This window comes from Mycteria americana, chromosome 2 (assembly GCF_035582795.1).
Source record: "Mycteria americana isolate JAX WOST 10 ecotype Jacksonville Zoo and Gardens chromosome 2, USCA_MyAme_1.0, whole genome shotgun sequence".
Lineage (NCBI taxonomy): Eukaryota > Metazoa > Chordata > Aves > Ciconiiformes > Ciconiidae > Mycteria > Mycteria americana.
Window position 1 is genome coordinate 104,118,021 of NC_134366.1, and position 18,275 is coordinate 104,136,295.

The 18,275-nt window shown below is 43.6% G+C and overlaps 1 protein-coding gene across 3 annotated transcripts in view; it reads left to right on the forward strand.

Annotated features, from left to right (window-relative positions):
* The window catches only part of LOC142405940 (poly(rC)-binding protein 3-like), a 558,846-nt gene that overhangs the window by 535,339 nt on the left and 5,232 nt on the right, over window positions 1-18,275 (forward strand). For 2 of the 3 annotated variants that reach the window (XM_075494153.1, XM_075494154.1), the window contains one exon: window positions 3,926-4,095. In XM_075494153.1, coding sequence (XP_075350268.1) covers window positions 3,926-4,095 — 170 coding nt within the window. Of the gene's footprint in view, window positions 1-3,925; window positions 4,096-9,958; window positions 10,308-18,275 lie in introns of those variants that run through there. The other variant, XM_075494155.1, reaches the window with a different exon arrangement.

The window sequence follows — 18,275 nt, forward strand, 5'->3', positions numbered from 1 at the left end:
ACTATCAGGATTAAGAGTTTGGGGTGGGAGGAATCACAGTAGACCTTCCAGTCCCACCCTTTAAAAGTCCAGACTCCTGGTTCAGTCCTGTTTACACTGATACCAGCAGAACTTTCCTGAAGGACAGAGTACAACTAGAAAAAGGCAAAAAAGCAGAATCCATGTTTTAAGGTTGGTTTCTCTGGGGGTTTTTTGGCATGAGTAGAAATGAGGTACACTGAGGTAGGGGAAGACAGATCAGAAGTGGTGTAGAGAAAGAGAAAAGGGAACAGTTTTTCCCTGGTGCCCACAGTCCAAGAAGGAGAGGATGTCAGCTGAAATTTTGAGGTGTATGGACACATGGTGATGCTTGCCCACAACACACGAGCAAGCTCTGCAGGTCACTGCTATGCCCCTCTTGGGCAGCAGAAGGAGAAAAGGATTCAAAAAGAAATTGTCAGACATATGGACTACTGAGAATAAAGGCAGAGACGCCAGCTGCTGCTCAGGTAGTCTGTAAGCCTGAGGTGGGAATTTAGGATACCAGTGGAAACTTTGTTTTATACCTCACACTGTTTTTATCCTTTTTTTTGTAAGCATGTGGTACTGCCACAGCCAGCGACAGGCTGCTGGGCTAGGTGCACATCTGCTCTGAGCTGTTCCGCTCAAGTCTTGAGAGAGTTAAAATATATATGCATATACATGCACATATTGTATGTGTGTGTTTGTATGTACATTTGTGTATATTATACATATATATATATAGTATATGTATTATACTGTAGTGCATACTAGGCTTGGTATAGTCTACAGTAGGTTTGGCTTCTCTCTCGCATGGGCCAGCTTTATCATTTATTTTCTGGAGAATTTCCTCTTGATTTATTCCGTGAGAGTAAGGCTCACTGTATGCTGAGCGAGCAGGTGAGCATCAAAAATAATGCAGTACCTAGAGTCCTTGAAAAGAGCTATATGTTTACTGTCCTCCCCATTCCCTAGCTTCATCTACTGGGCTTGGAAAAGCAGTGAATCCATGTCTGTGAAACAGGCGGCATTGCCTGCAAGGTAGCAGCTTGAAAAGTCTGGGGAAGCTTGCTTTTGCGGTGAGGGGCTTTTGTGGGACTGAATTACACACAGCCTGCCAAGTCATGTGAAATGGCCAGCTACAGATGACAGGGGGCAGCTGATGGCGTTAGAAAGGTCAGTCTTGAAGAGATAAGTGTTTCGATGTAATTTGACATGGCTTCATCTCCAAGCAAGGCAGGGCAGGTGTTTTTATGTAAAACCAAATGTCCTTGGCCTGATTGATCAAAGCTTTGTAGATGAAAACCAGTCCCTTGAACTTCTTCCAGAACCCATCAGCTCTTGAGCATTCAGATATGGCACAAATTTCAGCGTAAGTAATACGTAATGGGAAAGGCACCCCAGAGAGAGCCCAAGCACCCCAGCACTACTGCCCTTCCTGCGCGGCAAATGGAGAAGTGTATTCTGCGTGAGCTGCGGGTCGTGGCACAGCTTGCAGAGCATGTTCAAGCAGCCCACTGTCACAGCAACAAAGGATGACTTTGGAGAGCTTCAGCCCGAAGGTTACTGAACCTCTCTTCCGGATGCTTGCATCACCAATATCCTTGACCAGTCTGGACTGAATCCTCGCTACCTAACTCAAAGTCAGCTAGGAGACCGCAAATTCTTTCTGCTGACCCACCTGGGTTGTAAGCCTCATGGGAGGACCCCTAACACATACACGTGGCAGCCTCCTGAGTGGCCCGGCAAGTGCCGTCTCAGAGCTGGTGAAGCAGGCATGTAAGACCATGTGTCACAACGTGCCTGAAGAACCAGCGGTCCCACGCAGTTCCTCTGCTTTGAATGCCACAATGACAACCACGCTTGTAAACTGGACTGCTTGAAATTCTTCTAAATAATATGGTTTTGCATATTTTTGCATGTTTTTTACACCAAGTAGTTTTATCAGATTTCCACCCTTCTGCTTCAGACAGACCGAGGGAATATGTGCAGTCTACATTTTCCTGTTGACACTTAGGACATAATTATTAAAGCAACCAGAAGCGTATTCAGATCTGCGCATCAAGTGAGAAGTATCATGAAGACATGACGGGCACCATAACAGCTGCTTCACAGAGCCTAAATCCTGGTCACTGCTTCATCAGATCATCAGTAGCAACAGACGGATTCTTGACCAGTCGCTTCAAGATCATCATTGCAAAAACGATTAGATGCTGGTTGTGGCAGAAGGAAATACTGACACCTTCCACTCTTGTTGGCATTTCAAGCCACTCCAGTACCTGGGGGAACAACTCTGGCTAGCAGTCAAGTAAAGACGACCCAAGTTTTTTCCCCGTTCTGTGCTCCATTCTGCTTCTGCAGCAGTGAACGCTTCTGACCAGATTTGGGTAAATTATAGCTACAGTATGGCATGCAAATGATTCACGGGAACAAAATTATGGAAGTCCATCACCAGGTTTTAACAGATAAGCGTGGATCTAGTGCTGCCAGCTTTGCTGTACAATGATGCTCTGGTAGGACTGCCTTCGCTTGCCTCACACTGATGGCATACTCCGATAAAAACCAAACCCCACCTCTGGCTGGCTCTGGCGCTACCGCCTGTGCCCTGGGAGCTCTCCTCTCCTGCTTCACCTTCACTACCTGCGCACTGTGGAGGCCGGTGAGACTGAGGCATAGGAAGCTTAGGGATCCCTGTGCTGCTAACAGCTAGCGTATACAGGCGCGTTCGTGTGCGCGCGGAGAGCGGCTAGAGGCTTCCCGGTGAAGCGCACACAGGTCCTCTGCTCTGGCACGTGCACTCACACACTAAGACCTTGGGATAAGGACAGGGAACTCATCGAGGCCCTCCTGTTTGAACAGGATGGGAAATCCTGGGTGCATTTCCTGAAACCCCATTTTTTCCCCCCTCATGGGTGCTCCTCTTGTGCTTGGTCTCTGTTTCGGCTACCCGGCTACCTGCTTTGGCTTTCTGCTTATCCCTGAGCATGAAGCAAGGATTATGTTGGGGGGGGTGGGGGTGGTCTTCTTCTGATAAAATGTCTGGACAATGTGGACCTGCTTCTGGCAAGATACTCCAAGTACTACAGTACCAGAAAGGGTAACACGTCAGGGCCTGAAGCAGCGGGAAGGGTGGGAGGGGAAGGCAGTCTCTGCATCATCTTGGCACATCCTTCTACCAAACTGGCAACTGGCTCCCAGTGTCGACAGACCTGTAGAGCAAAGTTTCCATTTTCTACCCATTCTGGCCATTGCTGAGCTTCTCAGCACCCATCCTTCCTTAACACGAAACAAAAGTCCCCCCTCCTCACCCTTACAGAAGCCAAAACATCTCAGCCTCAGCTGCTGGCTTCAGGCTCGGTTTTATCCAGGAAACATGAGTTTTGGTAAGTTTCTCTAAAGGAACGCAGACAAATTTCAGTTTCTTCCTACGCCTGCTTCTGCCTGCAGTTACAGAGCTGTAAATCCCACTGACTTTAATAGTGCAGTACCTGGCCAAGCGAGGCCCACGGGTGCCCAGGGAGGTCTAGGACTAGCAGATGCACCGGAACGGTGCAAAGCCATGCAGCGACAGCTTTGGATGCTCAGCCTGGCTGCCAGCTGCTGTTCTGGGCTTGCTGCTGCCGCTGGCAAGTCAGGCTGGGCTGTGTTTTGCACTCATCAGCACCACGGCACATTTTCTGCCACAGAAGACAGCTAAATAATCTGATATTGAGTCGATAACCACGTAGCAGCGAAACTTGATTTAGAGACGTATGACCATAGAGCCAATAGACTGCACTAGTCATTCCTTCCAAACAGCACAGCAAAAATCTTTTGTTTTGATACTGAGTCTTTCATAACCATGTTTTTATCAATACTACAACTTGCAGTTAAGTGGTTTTTGCTTGTGTCTGTGGCACTAATCTCAGTCTTTGTCCCGCTCCAGTTAATAGGCTGCATTATTGGCAGACAAGGCAGTAAGATAAATGAAATCAGGCAGATGTCAGGAGCGCAGATCAAGATTGCTAATGCCACAGAAGGCTCCGCAGAACGACAAGTTACAATCACAGGATCCCCTGCAAACATCAGCTTAGCACAGTACCTCATTAATGCAAGGTAAGTTTGCTTTGTAAGTGATAATGCTTCTGCGAGATTGCTCTGCCTGCTCTCCAGCAAATGTCTGTCCTGGATAGTTCCAGAAAGTTGCTTTGCAGTGTCCATTTTGCATAGTACTATTCAATTCCTAATGATTTGTAAAGCCTGTATCATTAGAACTTGTGTTTGCTGTTGGTTTATATGGAAAGCAGCTTAATCTGGTGCAATTCCAGATACATGTTGAATGACAAAAGCTGAAAAATCTGAATACTCACATTGGCATCCACCTAAAATATAGGTAGATAAATTAAATGACAATCATAAGTTCTTTAGAAGAAAATACTTTTCACAGACCCATTTTACTGTCCTAAATGGTAAATATAGTAAAACAAATTGCAAAACAGATTTGATTTCCTAAGTGGAAATTGCCACTCAGAGTTGATATTAAACTGACATTTGGTTGCTAAAGGTGCATGGGATTTATTTTTTCGGAGACAGCATCACAAATTTGTAAAAAGCATTCCCTAATGAGCCGGGGTGAGACTATCTGCTTCTCCACTTCTCGGTGCCAGAATTAATGAAAGCACTGGCTGTTTAGCTAAGCCATTGTGACAGCTTAAGTCTCTATCAGTTTTGATATGATTATTTAGAAAAATATTAAAATTGATACCACCTTTATTTGCAATTATCCTGAGAAGATAGTGCAATGCATATAGTGCTGTCTCATAGATCTACTTGTAAATGGTGGACCAAGGCAATATATTGTGGGGACAGGGAGCATCTACGTATTTTATTGCCTTTTTTTTTTTCCTTTCTTCCCTCCCCCCCAAATACTGTGATACGAATCAAGCTTTGTGTTTAACTATGTTTGCTGTTGAGGCAGTAGAAAGTATGTGATTTATATGGGGGGGGCTGTAGTCATAGCAGGTCTACAGGCTCCTATGGTCCAACCTCCTCCTCAGCCCAGCTCTGTAGTGCACTACTGCAAGCCACTGTAAATGTATTAATGGAGGAAAAGGATGTTTGTGCAGCTCTGTGTTACAACAAATGAAAATATTACTTTTTATAATTCAGTTTGAAAGTAGTTTCCTAGGGAAAGATATATTGAGGGGTGGCGTTGTGAAGCCTAACATAAGCTGTTTCCAGAATCCTAAAAGAACCTACAGATCTTTTGATTTATATTCTTTGTAGCAAATATAAGTCACTTCCGTAAGCCCTGTAATCAAATAAAAATGTGTTCCCTCCTTTAACCCTTAAGGATATGTTCTTCTCTTGGTGTTCAGGGATTCCCCACACATCGAGACGAGAATAGACCCCTTCATTTTTAGTTGCACAAACGCCATATGGCATGCATCTGGATCTCAGAAGATAACAATTTAAGATCTTCAAGACAGCTAAAGCATGCAAATAAAATAATGCACTTATTAATGGAGTTGCAGTGAGCTGCTCACCAGAGACAGAAACTCTAGTGAACAAACCTCTGTTTGACTCACTTTAGAAAAGCCTGTGAACTCTCACACTTCTGTTTATTACTGTTTAATGATTCTTTTGATGGAATGGGATATATGTAAGGTCTTTTAACATACTTTGCAAAGAAGAAAACTTCTCAGCAGTCATATACCACGGATACTCTATCTATACTCTGTGAAACCAGAAACAAAATACTTTCTTCCTGTTGAATTTCTAGATAGAAGTCATTTGTTACCATCGTCTACAATAAACCATCATATATTATTATGTACCATGTGTTGAAACTGTATTTAGATGAAGTGACTTCATTTGTAAATGAAGACTCTTAAAGTAATGTATAATAAATTAAGCTCTAAGGTAACATAGGGCATTAAGGTGGCTTTTTCATTTTAAAAAGTGACACTGTTCCAGATTTCTGCTTTCACAAGAGAAATGCCTGTCCAGTTAGGTGCCACCGCAGCAGCAGTGCTAGTTCGCAGTCGCACTGGAGGAGGAACCGAGGAATTTTCAGGCAGGAGGGAGGTCTGATCTAGCGGGGGTTTAGGTGCTCAGGCAGGTTTTTGAGAGGCAGATCGAGGCTGCTGCTGCCTGGGAGCCACTGGGAGCCAATTTCAGTGTTTGTCAGCTCTAAACCTGTCACAAGTACTGCCGTCTCTTTTAAAGATGTTGGCATGAAATAAACAGTGTTGGGGGAGAGCCGAGTACAGTACCTAGACTGCTCAAGGTATAGTCTGGTACGTCAAAATAATAATTATAATAAATAAAAGCCATATAAGCATTCAGGGTAAGGTGGACTTTTTTTTCCTCTCCCCCACGAGATCTGTCATTCTCGTGGATTTGGTTTCCAGGGCCAGTATTTCTGCAAAAGTCAGTGTCTCACAGCAGCACAGGATGTAAGGAAAAAAAGCTATCCACTGTATTCCTGAAACAAGCTGTGTGTATCTTTAAACTGTCCTCCGACCAAAGTTGCCATCTATAGAATAATTTATCAAGTTGGTTTAAGACTTTTATTGCAATCTGGTGTTGAATATGTACATAATATACTCTAAATTATAGATATATAAATACATTGATACAATATCAAGATAGAGATTTAAATCTTTCTAAAGTATTGGTTTGATTCTGTATTGATCACCCGAGCGCTGACCTCTGTACAAGTAGAACGTGTCCCAGCTTGTTTGCAGTAGAAGTGTCTTTTGTTCCTGTAAAATCTTCTGTCTCTTAACTGGTCTCCATTGTAGTAACTGGATTTTCGTTATCCAATTCCATCTTCTAGCTTTCATTAAGACTGAACTGCAGTTTATGTTTCCTGTGTAATATTTGACTTTGGATTATAAATGAATTGTAGCCAGCAGCACTTCCTCCTTGTTGAAGAGCAGTTTCCTGAAGATATTTTTTACTGCCATTTTGATGAGAGGTTCATTCACAGAGCTAACAGGACCGCCAAAGCCACACTCGAGCTTTAGTCCTTTCACCAGTTTTGGGTAAGGCAGGATGTGGCCTTGGATGTATATGTTATGAACACATAAAGCGTAGCTCCTCAAAGGGACAGTGTAAAATTGCCACCACAAAATCCTGGTATGAAGGCTGCCTCATCCGCTTTCACATTCAATTTTGTTGCATCTACAATTGGTTTGGGAAACAGCTGCTGTCACAGGACAGCTGATAGCTAACCCGATGTACTTTCACCTTACGCATTACTACCTGTAATAAATGTGAAGCAGGGCAAATTAGAGCTTTAATTCTACCTGTGCGAGTACACCAGAGACAGGGAGTCTGAGTGGCTGCTACCGACACCAGCAGTTTAGCCTGTGGGATCTGTTCTCCCTGCTGCTGCAGGAAAAACCTCAGGCTCAAATATCATCCGCATCAGTAGGAGCTTTTTGGTTTTGTTAAGGCAAATTTGGAGTAATGGAAACACTGAGTCCTGCATTATCTTTCTATATGCCTCCCTCCCAGAATAAAACTGAGTTAGAAATATAAAAAAATCCAAATGTATAAACTGAGTCTTTAAAAACCTACTAAGGTATCACCACGTAACTCCCACATCCCAAGTCGAGGATGTACGTTGGAGTTGGATCCACCATTTCAGTGGATAGAAACAAGTATTCTTGACGTAAATCCTGCAGTGCAAGTAGATTGCAAGTAGCACAGCTAACAGCCCAAGGATGCTCTTCTCTCTGCAAAGAGCAACTCTGCTGGGGAGGTTAGAAAGATTCTGAGATGCTCATCCATGGGGACGGATAAACACCACAGGGTAGGAAAGCCAAAGCTTTACCTCCTGCAAACGGGTCTGCATTTCATGCGCTTGCCCTCCTCCCCTCCCAGCTCCTCAGAGAAGATGTGCGCCTGCCATCTTCCCGGCAAAAGCCGACGAGGAGTTAATCCTCCAAGAGCCCTCTTTCTTGTGCGGGGAGGAGAGGAGCTCGGTGCTCAACCGTTTCCCTCTCTCCTCCACTATCTTCTCCCCGGTTCAGACCTGCTTCAGGTATCCTTTAGACTCACCTTCAGCAGCAGCGTTTTGGGAAGCTTTAGTCCAACATCCCCATCCCCTATATAGTGCTGCTTCATCGCTTGCATCCTTGCCCTTGCACAAAGTAGGCAGGCCTTCTGGCCGTTGCCTTTCTCTGGCCATGAATAGACCAGGAGCTGTTATTCTCAAAACTGCATGTACGTCTAAGGTGAGGAAAAGCGAGGCTCTCCCAAGCCCTGAGTAGGGCGACCATGCTCCCCTCCCTTGTCCTGGGCAACAGCCTGGCTACAGCTGCTCTCTAAGCCTGCATGCCAGCCCCCAGCGCCAACAGGGACGGGCACAACCCTGCGCTGGGAAGCTTCCCCAAGCCTGATGGGACTCGATAAGAAAGCGGCAGGTCCTCCACCACGCAGGTCCTCTGCACGGCCAGCCGGTCACCCGGTGGCACTCCGCTCGGGAGGGAGAAGCTGCTGCAGCTCCTCCGCTCACCTCGGGAGAAAGCTCAGGAGCCTGACAAGTTAGTAATTATTGGAAAAAAACCCAAACTTGGAATTAATACATGTACAACTGTACCTATCAAAGATTTTCTAACCCATAGTCCCATTTATATGCTAGGCTGCCATACCTTCCAACCCGGTCACATGCAAAATCCATCCTGAAATTAGTATTTAGGTTGTTTGCCGACCCAAAATGCAGTGCACAAGTTGCAACAAACACACGGCAAAGGGAGGATTTATCTAGGTAAACATTTTGTCATCTGAAAAAACCAACACGTGCTTGGAATTACTGTATTTTAATGTGTAAAAATGTACAGAAAAGCCCAAGTACATGGGCCAAACTCACCGTGCCTGCCGACGGGTGGAGTTAGACTGAAGTGAAGGTGGTTCGATACCTACATCCTCCAAAGAGCCCGTCACTGCCTTGGGCTCGGAGGCCGGGTCAATGGGAACTGCCTGGTGCTGGCGGGGTCCGTCTGACGATGTGTATGTTGCATCCGTGTAGTACCTTGTCTGTCAGCTGGTAAGCTCTTTTATGTTCACTGTAACCACTGCCACAAGCTCAGAAAGGACACCGCTGCTGGGGAAGCCAGGGTGTTTTTCAGTCTTCCGTTTTACTAATTTCCTTATAATTAGACTGCATAAATATTTTGTTGTGATTCAAAAAAAAAAAAGTCTGGGGAAAGTACAAATCGAAGTGAACACACTGGCTAATCAGGTTTGTTTTATATGAAAAATGCACATTGACCTCACAATGAATGAAATGAAAAACCAACTTTCTAAAAAAAAAAAAAAAACAAACAACCAAATCAGAACTTTATGTCTTAGATGGAAGCAGCAAATCATTGCTCAGTCTCCTCTCATCCTAGCAAAATGACGAAGGGTACTATTTATGTCACAAAATTGACAAATTGAAAAAATTACCAAAACCCCCCGCGTCCCCCTTTCAAAAATACCGTAATTTTGAAAAGCGAAATTCACCATATCAGTGCTGGGGAGTAAACTTCATAGTTATTTTAAGTTTTCTTTTAAGTTTTGTTTTTTCCATCCTTTTGCCATTACCTGCATTCCTTAGATTTCTTTTTCCATATGTAAGATGAACTAGCAACCCCCCCCCCCCAACCTCTTTTTTTTTTTTTTTGAAAGAACTTGAGAGTCTCAGTAATGTTTTCGCCATCGAATCATGAAAAACCCTTTTGTTATTTCTCTTCTTTAACACATAACATGTTCCTCCTTTGACCCTCATTTTCCCTTTTTTTCTCTCTCTCTCCCCCCTCTCCCCCCCTCTCGTCTGTCCCCCTCGTCCACCGATCTAATCCTGCCCTTTCGTGGTTGCTGTCCCTCCGTCCCTCCTCCTCCTCCTCCTCCTCCTCCTCCTCCCGGCCCCACCGCCCTGGCTGGACCCTCCCAACCTGTTTGTTCCTCTTCCTCTCTTCGTTTGCAGCTTAGAGATGGCTAAAGTCAGCACCCAGACCGCTTCCGTCACGACCCCTGTTGACCTCAACATGAACCTCTCTCAGTCTGCCACCCCTACCTCCACCCCCACCTCCATGGCCGTGCTGGCGGCCGCCTCCGCCGTTACCGTCAGTACCCCCCCTCCCCTACCAACTCTGCCAACCACCCACTATGCCGTTCCTGTCTCCAGTCTGCTTGGCATGAAAACTGTCCCACTCCTGGCACTAAATGCCGCGGCCGCCGCGGGGGCCACGGGGAGTTTGTCCGCTTACACTGCCAAAATTCCTTCGACGAGCGGGGTTAAGAAATCTGACCGCCAGAAGTTTGCTCCATATTGAAGGGATGAGACACAATGCAAGCTTTGCCAGCTCTACCAAGAGTCTGTGGTAGATCCTAGTTATCAAGGAAACAATACGGCATCTTTTATTTTCTGTTAAATTGCTAGTGTTAACTGTTGCCGACTCAAGTCGTCTTCCGCTCTCCATAACGACTAACACCCGGGCACCACCTACCAACTAGTTCCAACAGCGGGCGGGCGCCGGCCCGGGGGCCTTCCCCCCGACGCCAGCCCTCCGCCGGGGCCGCGGCCAGCGCTGGCCCTCGGGCAGCCCCGCAGCACAGCAGGGTGCCCCCGCCCTGGCAAACAGACACCTGGCGAGAAAGAAAAAACGTAAGCGAGGCAAAATTTTGACAGCCGGGTCCCGCTCCGGCAACACTGCCTGGCGCAGAGACGCAGTTATATCCGCGTGAGGGGATCCCTCCTACTGCAGAGCAACTTCCCGGGGCAAACTGGCACCTCTGATAATTTCTTCCGTTGCTAGGGCCTGCAAGTCGGGCACCTCTGAGGAGTGCTAGGGCCCCTGAAATCCCAGCCCAAGTGCTGGCCCCCCCGGTCATTCTGCTGCTCCCGGCAGGCCTGGAGACTCCCCTCTCCCCTGCCCCAACACCCGCCTGCGAGCCGGTGAGGGGGGCTAGGAAGTACCACACCTCAGGTACTACCGCCTTGCACAGCAAATGAAGTGTTCTGGTGTGAGAAAAACTCCCGAGTTAAAACGACTGGAAGACAACAAGAAAAAAATACCAGGCACCTGTGCCTTTGTGCTCCTTTCTTTTAAAGGGTGCAACAGTTTTTCTCTGGTTTGGAAAAACGTAATTTTAAGAACTCCGCTGTAGGGAGGGAAAGAAAGCAGGCTCCTTTGTTTTGCGCTCAGAGGTTTTATACACACCGACAAAGTACTCGTTTCTCTAAGTACTTAAGAGTAGGCACAAATCAGACATGCAGGGCCACTACTCCGGTACCCCTCCCGCATACATTTTGTTCAGCCAAAATGACCTTTTTTTGTTAGGTTTCTCTAAATACATTCCTATTTAACGCACCCCCAATCACGCGCTCGGATTGTACTGTAACTACCAATAACATCTAGTGCTTATCAAAGGTCGCTGCCTGGACAGATAACGCGCCTTTAACAAGACCTTAACAACGTTCACATTAACTAAAACCAGACACCTAATTGCAGCCAAACCGAAGAGAGCTGGGTGAGGTAATGGCTGGTTGCTAGCTGTTGGAACTAGTTCTGAACTGCATTTTCTGTTTGTCCATCCACCTTCTTTTTAATTTCTGTTGCATAACTCAGTAATGCAATATTGTTTTCCTCACCACTTCCGAATCCAGAATCCCATTAGCCCGCCATGTTCATCCACTTTGCACTCCTTGGACACAAAGCTTTAACAATTGAACTGTATTCAGTGCATTTTAATATAAACTAAAAACACAATGCAAATGCAATACTTTTTAAAACATGGTATTTCAAAGTGTGTTATTATTATTGTATAGGGCTAAGTACTATCTCAGTATTTTGTGTCATTTCTGTATTCTGTGGGCTTTTCTTCACCTTAGTACCTTTGCACTAAGTTTTGTCACTGTAACCATTTGTAGAACTGCCATTGTTACAGTTTGCACTTATCCAAATGGGGGTTTTGGTTGGTTTTGTTGGGGTTTTTTGTTTTGGTTTTTTTTTTTGTTTGTTTGTATATAATGAAGGAAAAACTGCAAATAATGTCAAGGTACCTCAGCTATTTAACAGCTCTAGAAAACTGCTGTAAAATTGTTCTGGACTATTGTAACTGTTTCGATAACTGACATTTAAAAAAAAACCAACAAACTACCAACCTCTGTGTGAGAAAACTTGCCTGCATTGAAATGCTGTTCTATGCTGGTTGTACTCAAGTGTTATTTTTTTAATAGTGAGAAGATTTTTTTTCTTTTTTTTTTTTTGCCTTTTTTTTTTTTTCCTTTTCTTTTCCTCGTTTTTGTTCCTACATTTTAGGCTGTCTTCAGAAGTTACTGGCCTGGGGGCTCTGTAATGTATCTCATCATGCCCTAGTGCATTAGCCACCAGACAGGACTTTTCCAAAGCCCCATGAGACAATGCTTTCTATGGACTAATCTACAGAGGAGTTTCTGCCATTTCTAACTTTCTTATTATTCTGAGACATCAAAAGAAAATACTTCTTTTACTCTTTAAGCAACTGTGCTTCCTAACTCTTGTGTTGCTTTCATTACTGTTCCAGTTTTAACACTGTTGTGGCTCATAACATAAAGCAAAGAAAAGTTATTTTTGGGGGTTAATTTTCATTGATGTTCATGCTTTGGCTAATCTGTATAAAAGCATGGGCCGTTAGTGTTCTAAACCACTGTATTCAGCTAGAGACTCGACAGTAAATTAAATGAGACGTTTTTATAAATAAATTTTTTTCCTGATTTAAAAAAAAAAAAGACGTGGTAGCTTTGTGCATACAACTGTTGTGTTGTTTAAACTTTGTTCTTTGTAACCAAGTTGCTAATTTGTCATTTGAGAAACAATATTTTATGGATTGTCAAACTAAGATCATAGACAAATTGCTTGTTTTCATTAATGATTAAAGGTTTCATATCATCACGCTTAAGGTCCCAGTGCTCATTGGGAAAGAGTGTAACAACTGTGCAATACTGGCAACGTTAGAAGTACATTAGCCCATTGTCAGGGATGATGAGCCTTTTCATGATTAGATGGAGCCAGATTGTGTCATTAGTAGAGTAAGCAGTATTTCTGCAAAACCTTAGTTGGTTTTTAACAAAGTTGCTCTTGGAGAACTTCTCACCCTGCATAGAACAGACAGAATTTGGCTTCTTGCTACAAGAAGCCACTGGTTTGTATCTCTAGTGTTTTCCCATACTGGCTTTAAGATCAGATAGCAGGGCAAGAAAAACAAGAACAAAAGAACAAACTTGGATAATAATGAGTACCATATTGCTAAGACCCTTCATATTTTCCCATTCCCAGCAGCACCGTTCCGTGACGAGGCTTCTAGACAGCACCTTTCTTTCACCCAGACAGGAAACTAGGCCTGCAGCTGGGAGGAGCATTACAATTTGCATTAAAAAGGGAGAATGGAGAGCTGGCCCAGGGCAGTGTGTCATCCCGCCCTGACACACTGCTTGAGCCATTCAGCTCCTCCTTCGGATCTGCTGAAGCCCTGCAGCCTCAGCCTCAAGTTCTCTCCTCACAGGGAAGTGAAAGAAAGGGGCTGGCTCTGAGTTGTTGCTGCATACAGCACATCTGGCTGCGCTCTGACCACCTCTCCTCTAAGGGCATTGGCAATACTTTCACATTTAATGCTTTATCCTCATGAGAAAGCAAGAGTTTTTGGCAGTGCAAGTGAGTAGCATCCTTAATGACGTGAGACTAATTCTACAACCTCCATCCCTCCTCTACTAAGGTCTATACTTGTCTCCTGGTACTTAGCTTGGGGTCCCAGTTCCCCTCACTGCCCCAGCTGAGTACTTGTGGGGCATATTGCTATTATTTTTCCATGGACTTTAGGGTACAGAGACCTGCTATGGATCTTGGTCTTGAGTCTGAGCCTGGAACTACGATACGACCAAGGTGTGCATACAGACCTGGAAATCTGTAGAAGTCAACAGCTTTTTCAATGCAGATGCAGCCACAGGGCAGCCTTTATTGTCAAGAGATGCTAAGGAGGATTACAGAATGCCTCGTTGCATGCCAGCACCCAGGAAGCCTTACACGATGCTGAATTAGCTATTCCAACCCTTCAGTTGGAAGAACTATAGGCTGTAGTACTAACCTTCACCCTGATAAAAATCTGTGTTATCATTACTTAAAATATATTTAACTTCTTACTCTTGAAAGGAGAATAAGCTGCTTTCACAGCAGGGACCTCCACGTTCTTCATTTCTAAACAGCAAAAGCTATTTCTCTGGCTAGCGTAAATGAAAAAAAAAAAAAAAGAGAACATTATTGCAGCTCAACACTAAGTAGGTCAAGGCTTTGCTCTCCCAGTAAAGCTGCTAGGCAAAGGGCAGCAGCAGCTCTGTCATGTATAGCATCTTTCGCATAAATAATTCTCATGTGCCTTGCAGAATTGGCTAGAACAGACTGAGATTTAAACAAACTAGTGCAGGGGCACGTTTGTGTGTGGAATGAGGAGAGGTAAAATAAAGACACATGGACAAAGGAAGAAAAAAAGAAGTCTGTTGAGAGGGCTTTTGCAAAAAATACAGGCAGAAATGTGATAAAATCAGGCTAATTGAGGACTCAGTTTAATTATTTTAGTTGGGAAAGATTCCTGAATGGCAAGAAAAAGTTCCTGGACAGCTTTAATATAGAAAACAGGCAAACAAAACACAGAAGGTACACCGGGGGGGTGTGTGGAGGGGGAGGGGGAAGTAAAAAATAGTATTATCCAAGATAGAAAACTAAACCACTCATGCCCAAAGGTAGATAAGAGGAAGCATGCACCTGATATGAAAGTCACTGCCCACACAACTGTGAGTTTCCAAATGAAAGAGAACACGAGTTCTGCAGCTTTCACATCATCAAATTGGTATCAGACTTCTGGCAAACATCTCAAACGAATTCAAGAAGCTCAGTTGTGTTTCTCTAGTGAAAAAAACAGAAAGTACGAATGCTGGCTGGAATAGTCAACCAGAAAGAAAAGAAACAAACAAACAAAGTTAGAAGTATTCAGCCACATAACCTAGTCCAGAGTGCTTTCTGTTCTCAGACATAGCCAGAAGGCATTTACGGGCCCCCGAGGTGCATATTCGTGCCAGTCGCGGCCCCTAGGAAGCTAACAGCATAAATCGCACTGGTGCCACGAACGCAGGCACCTGTGAAGTGCCTCAGCCTCACCGGCCTGCATGGGCAAGGCGTTCCTGTGAGGTTTCACAAGACAGTCTTAAAGCATGCCCTGAACCTTCCCCACCCAAACTAGGCAGAAATGGAAGTGTCCCTGTTTTTCTGTTTTTTAAATACCCCACAGCATGAAAATAAGAGTGCTTCTCTGGGATGTGGGAGATCCAAGTCCAGTTTCTTCCATAGCCTCAGTCTCAGCTGAATGTATTTCAGCACTATTTACGTACTTGCAACAGGACCTACCCCTTCTGAGGCAAGTGTCATGTATCAGACAAGTCACACATGCTCACTAATTCAATCATTTTACAGTGGCACAGCTCCTACAGGAAAGACTGCAATTGTTGAGCTGCTCAACTAGATCAGAGGAACCGTAGGTTCCAAGGACAGCATAGAGATGAAGGATTTGAACACAGATCTCTTACATCCTCCCTAAGTGCTGTAACCACCAATTACGCAAGGCATTAGTCCCTCAGCTGTATTTTTGGAAGAAAGACCTGGCTTAGATGTCTATGCAAGGGAATTGCTCGCATTTCTTTTCCCAGCTAACAGGCCAGGATAGTTGTAAGTGAAGTGATGAACAGAAGATTAAACGAAGGCAGATAGTGACAAACTGCTTCAATCTCTTGGCCTGAGCAACACTTTCTAGGGATACAAGTACATACTGCCTTTCTTGCCATTGAAGCGTACTTACTCCTTGATTCCAGGAAGGAATGCAGTAATGTTGATTAAATCAGTTTCTGCATCAATGCGTGTGTCCTGTCACTCTACAGACTGGCATACGTCTCAAGATAGTAACCAAAATGAAAGAGAAGTGTCAAATTCATCTGCTGTTACCTAACAAAAGGGAATTTCTGAAACATTATATACTCACATTATGGTTCCTAATGACAGCTAGAGCATGATTCCTATCGGTTGAATGTCTGATTTCCTAGTGCAAGGTTTCTTGATGGTAAGAAAAAAGAAAGTATTTTTAAGTGCTGAAAATATTTGAGTGATATGACTTCTCTCATTACAGTTATTTCTAGCTCAGTGTTTTCAAGATTATAAAATGCAGAGAATTTAATTACAGTGGCATGTAGTAACCAAAATTTGTCTCTCCTCAAATTGAATTTATTGGCAGGGGGCCTGACCAAAGCTAACATTAATGTTCTTTTCAACTAGTATTTGTTATTCTGAAGCAAATTTTAAAATTATATGCTTTAGTGGAGGAATGACAATCATGTTAGCAAATGAGAACACTGTTTTGTTGTTGTTATTTTGGTTTGGTTGTTTTTGCACAATCACTTTTGGGCTCCTCTGTACCAAATACAGCCCTTTTTCCACATCTACTTCTAAGTCATGACAGCAGCAGCTAATTCTTCCATGGCAGGAGAGAAGTTAGCATACAGATTACCGTTTGTGATTGATTGTGCTTGCCAGAGAACAGCTAACTACCAACAACGGGCAGCAGCAGCAGCTATGGTTACCTGCTCCCTGCAGAGCTGCTACTTTGACCTCCATTTCAAACACACGTGCACACACGCATTTTGGCCCTGGAAGTCACTTACCAGTTTCAAAACCACTGAGCTGGGAATCGCAACTATTTTTTGGTGGCACGAAATTCCACAGTTCTTAAATTTGGGCAACAGTCTCCATTAGTATATTAATAAATAAGCACTACAAATGCTAAGTCTTCCCCCTTAATTCTGATTCTTCAGTTCTCTGGAAGTCCTGGAGATCAGAGAATTAAAATATTCTTCTTTATTCCACTGTGACAGAGATTAAAACTTCATTTTTAATAGTGGCTATGGACAGAGCTAGTTATTAGGACTACTTTCATCTTTACTGTTTAAAAATAGAATTCAAGACAGTTAAGAAGTTACAAAAATTAAGGAAATAAGTATTTTTTAAAAGAATTATTTGTTCTGGTTAATCATCTAGCTGAGTAGCTCATCAGAAGTTCATAAAATTGTTTTCTAAAACTGAGGACAGACTTGAAATATAAATTAATTATGCCTATGTTTTCCTAAGACACAGAAGGTCATTTACCTTGATAAATTAGCTTGGCTATTCAGTAAGGTTGGGATAATTCCCTCTTCTCCCTTACAGCCGTGCTACTTTCCTTGCTAAAAAGCAGGATGATTTCTTACCTTCTTGACACAACAGCACACGTACATCAGTGGTCACATAGGACACAGGTGGCAAAGTCACTCCTATCTTCTTCACAAAACTCTCGAAAAGCTTTGTTTCAAATGGTGAAGACATGTACAGTTGTACGCAACAAGCTGTATAAAACTTGTACACAAAACTATTTGTGGATCTATGAGATTTCTCCAAGAAAAAAGCATTAACTCTTAAACAAGCAACGACCAAGAGGGACCAATGGTGTCAGTTACTTCCTCAGCAATACATAACCCACTGGCTGGTCCATCATCTTTACTGTTTCAACAGAAGTTACGCAAGGATAATGAATAGAGTGATAAAATGAGTGATGTGGTGTTTACTCCTGCCATCTGTTCCTAATAATAATTAAAACAATGGGCTGCACTGGTTTGGATTTGAATGTACAAGCTCCCTCCACTGTAACTAAACTCACTGCCTTTAGCTTCTTACCACTAGATCTGTCTAAAGAGGATGGCAACTGAACTAAAACAGCTCATGTTTTAATGCTCAGTTCCTTTCCTATTTATCTGCAGTTGAAACCATGATTTGCAGATTCATGTACAAAATGAAAGTTACAGATATATGTACAAAATGGAAGTTATAAACTCAGAGATTAACATTTTTATACTGTAAAAACATATGTGTCCATGATGCTTAGTGTAACCTGACTTTAGTCACATCTGTTTCTCTGACATTAAGCCACATGCAGAGTGGTTCTACAGTTCGGTGTGAAGCTAGTATGCTTTGATGACTGAGCGAAAAGCAAAGATAAGTAGAACAACTAGAAACTTAGCTTAGCTCTTCTGAGAGTGAAATTGAGGGAGTGCCTTTTGTTTTGAAAAAATCTGTCCATCTGTTAATATTCTACCACCCTCTCAGCTGAAAGTACTCTTTATAGTGATAAACGGATCTAGAGATCTTTCATTACAGCATGACAGGCACCTTACACATTGATATTCAAATGTT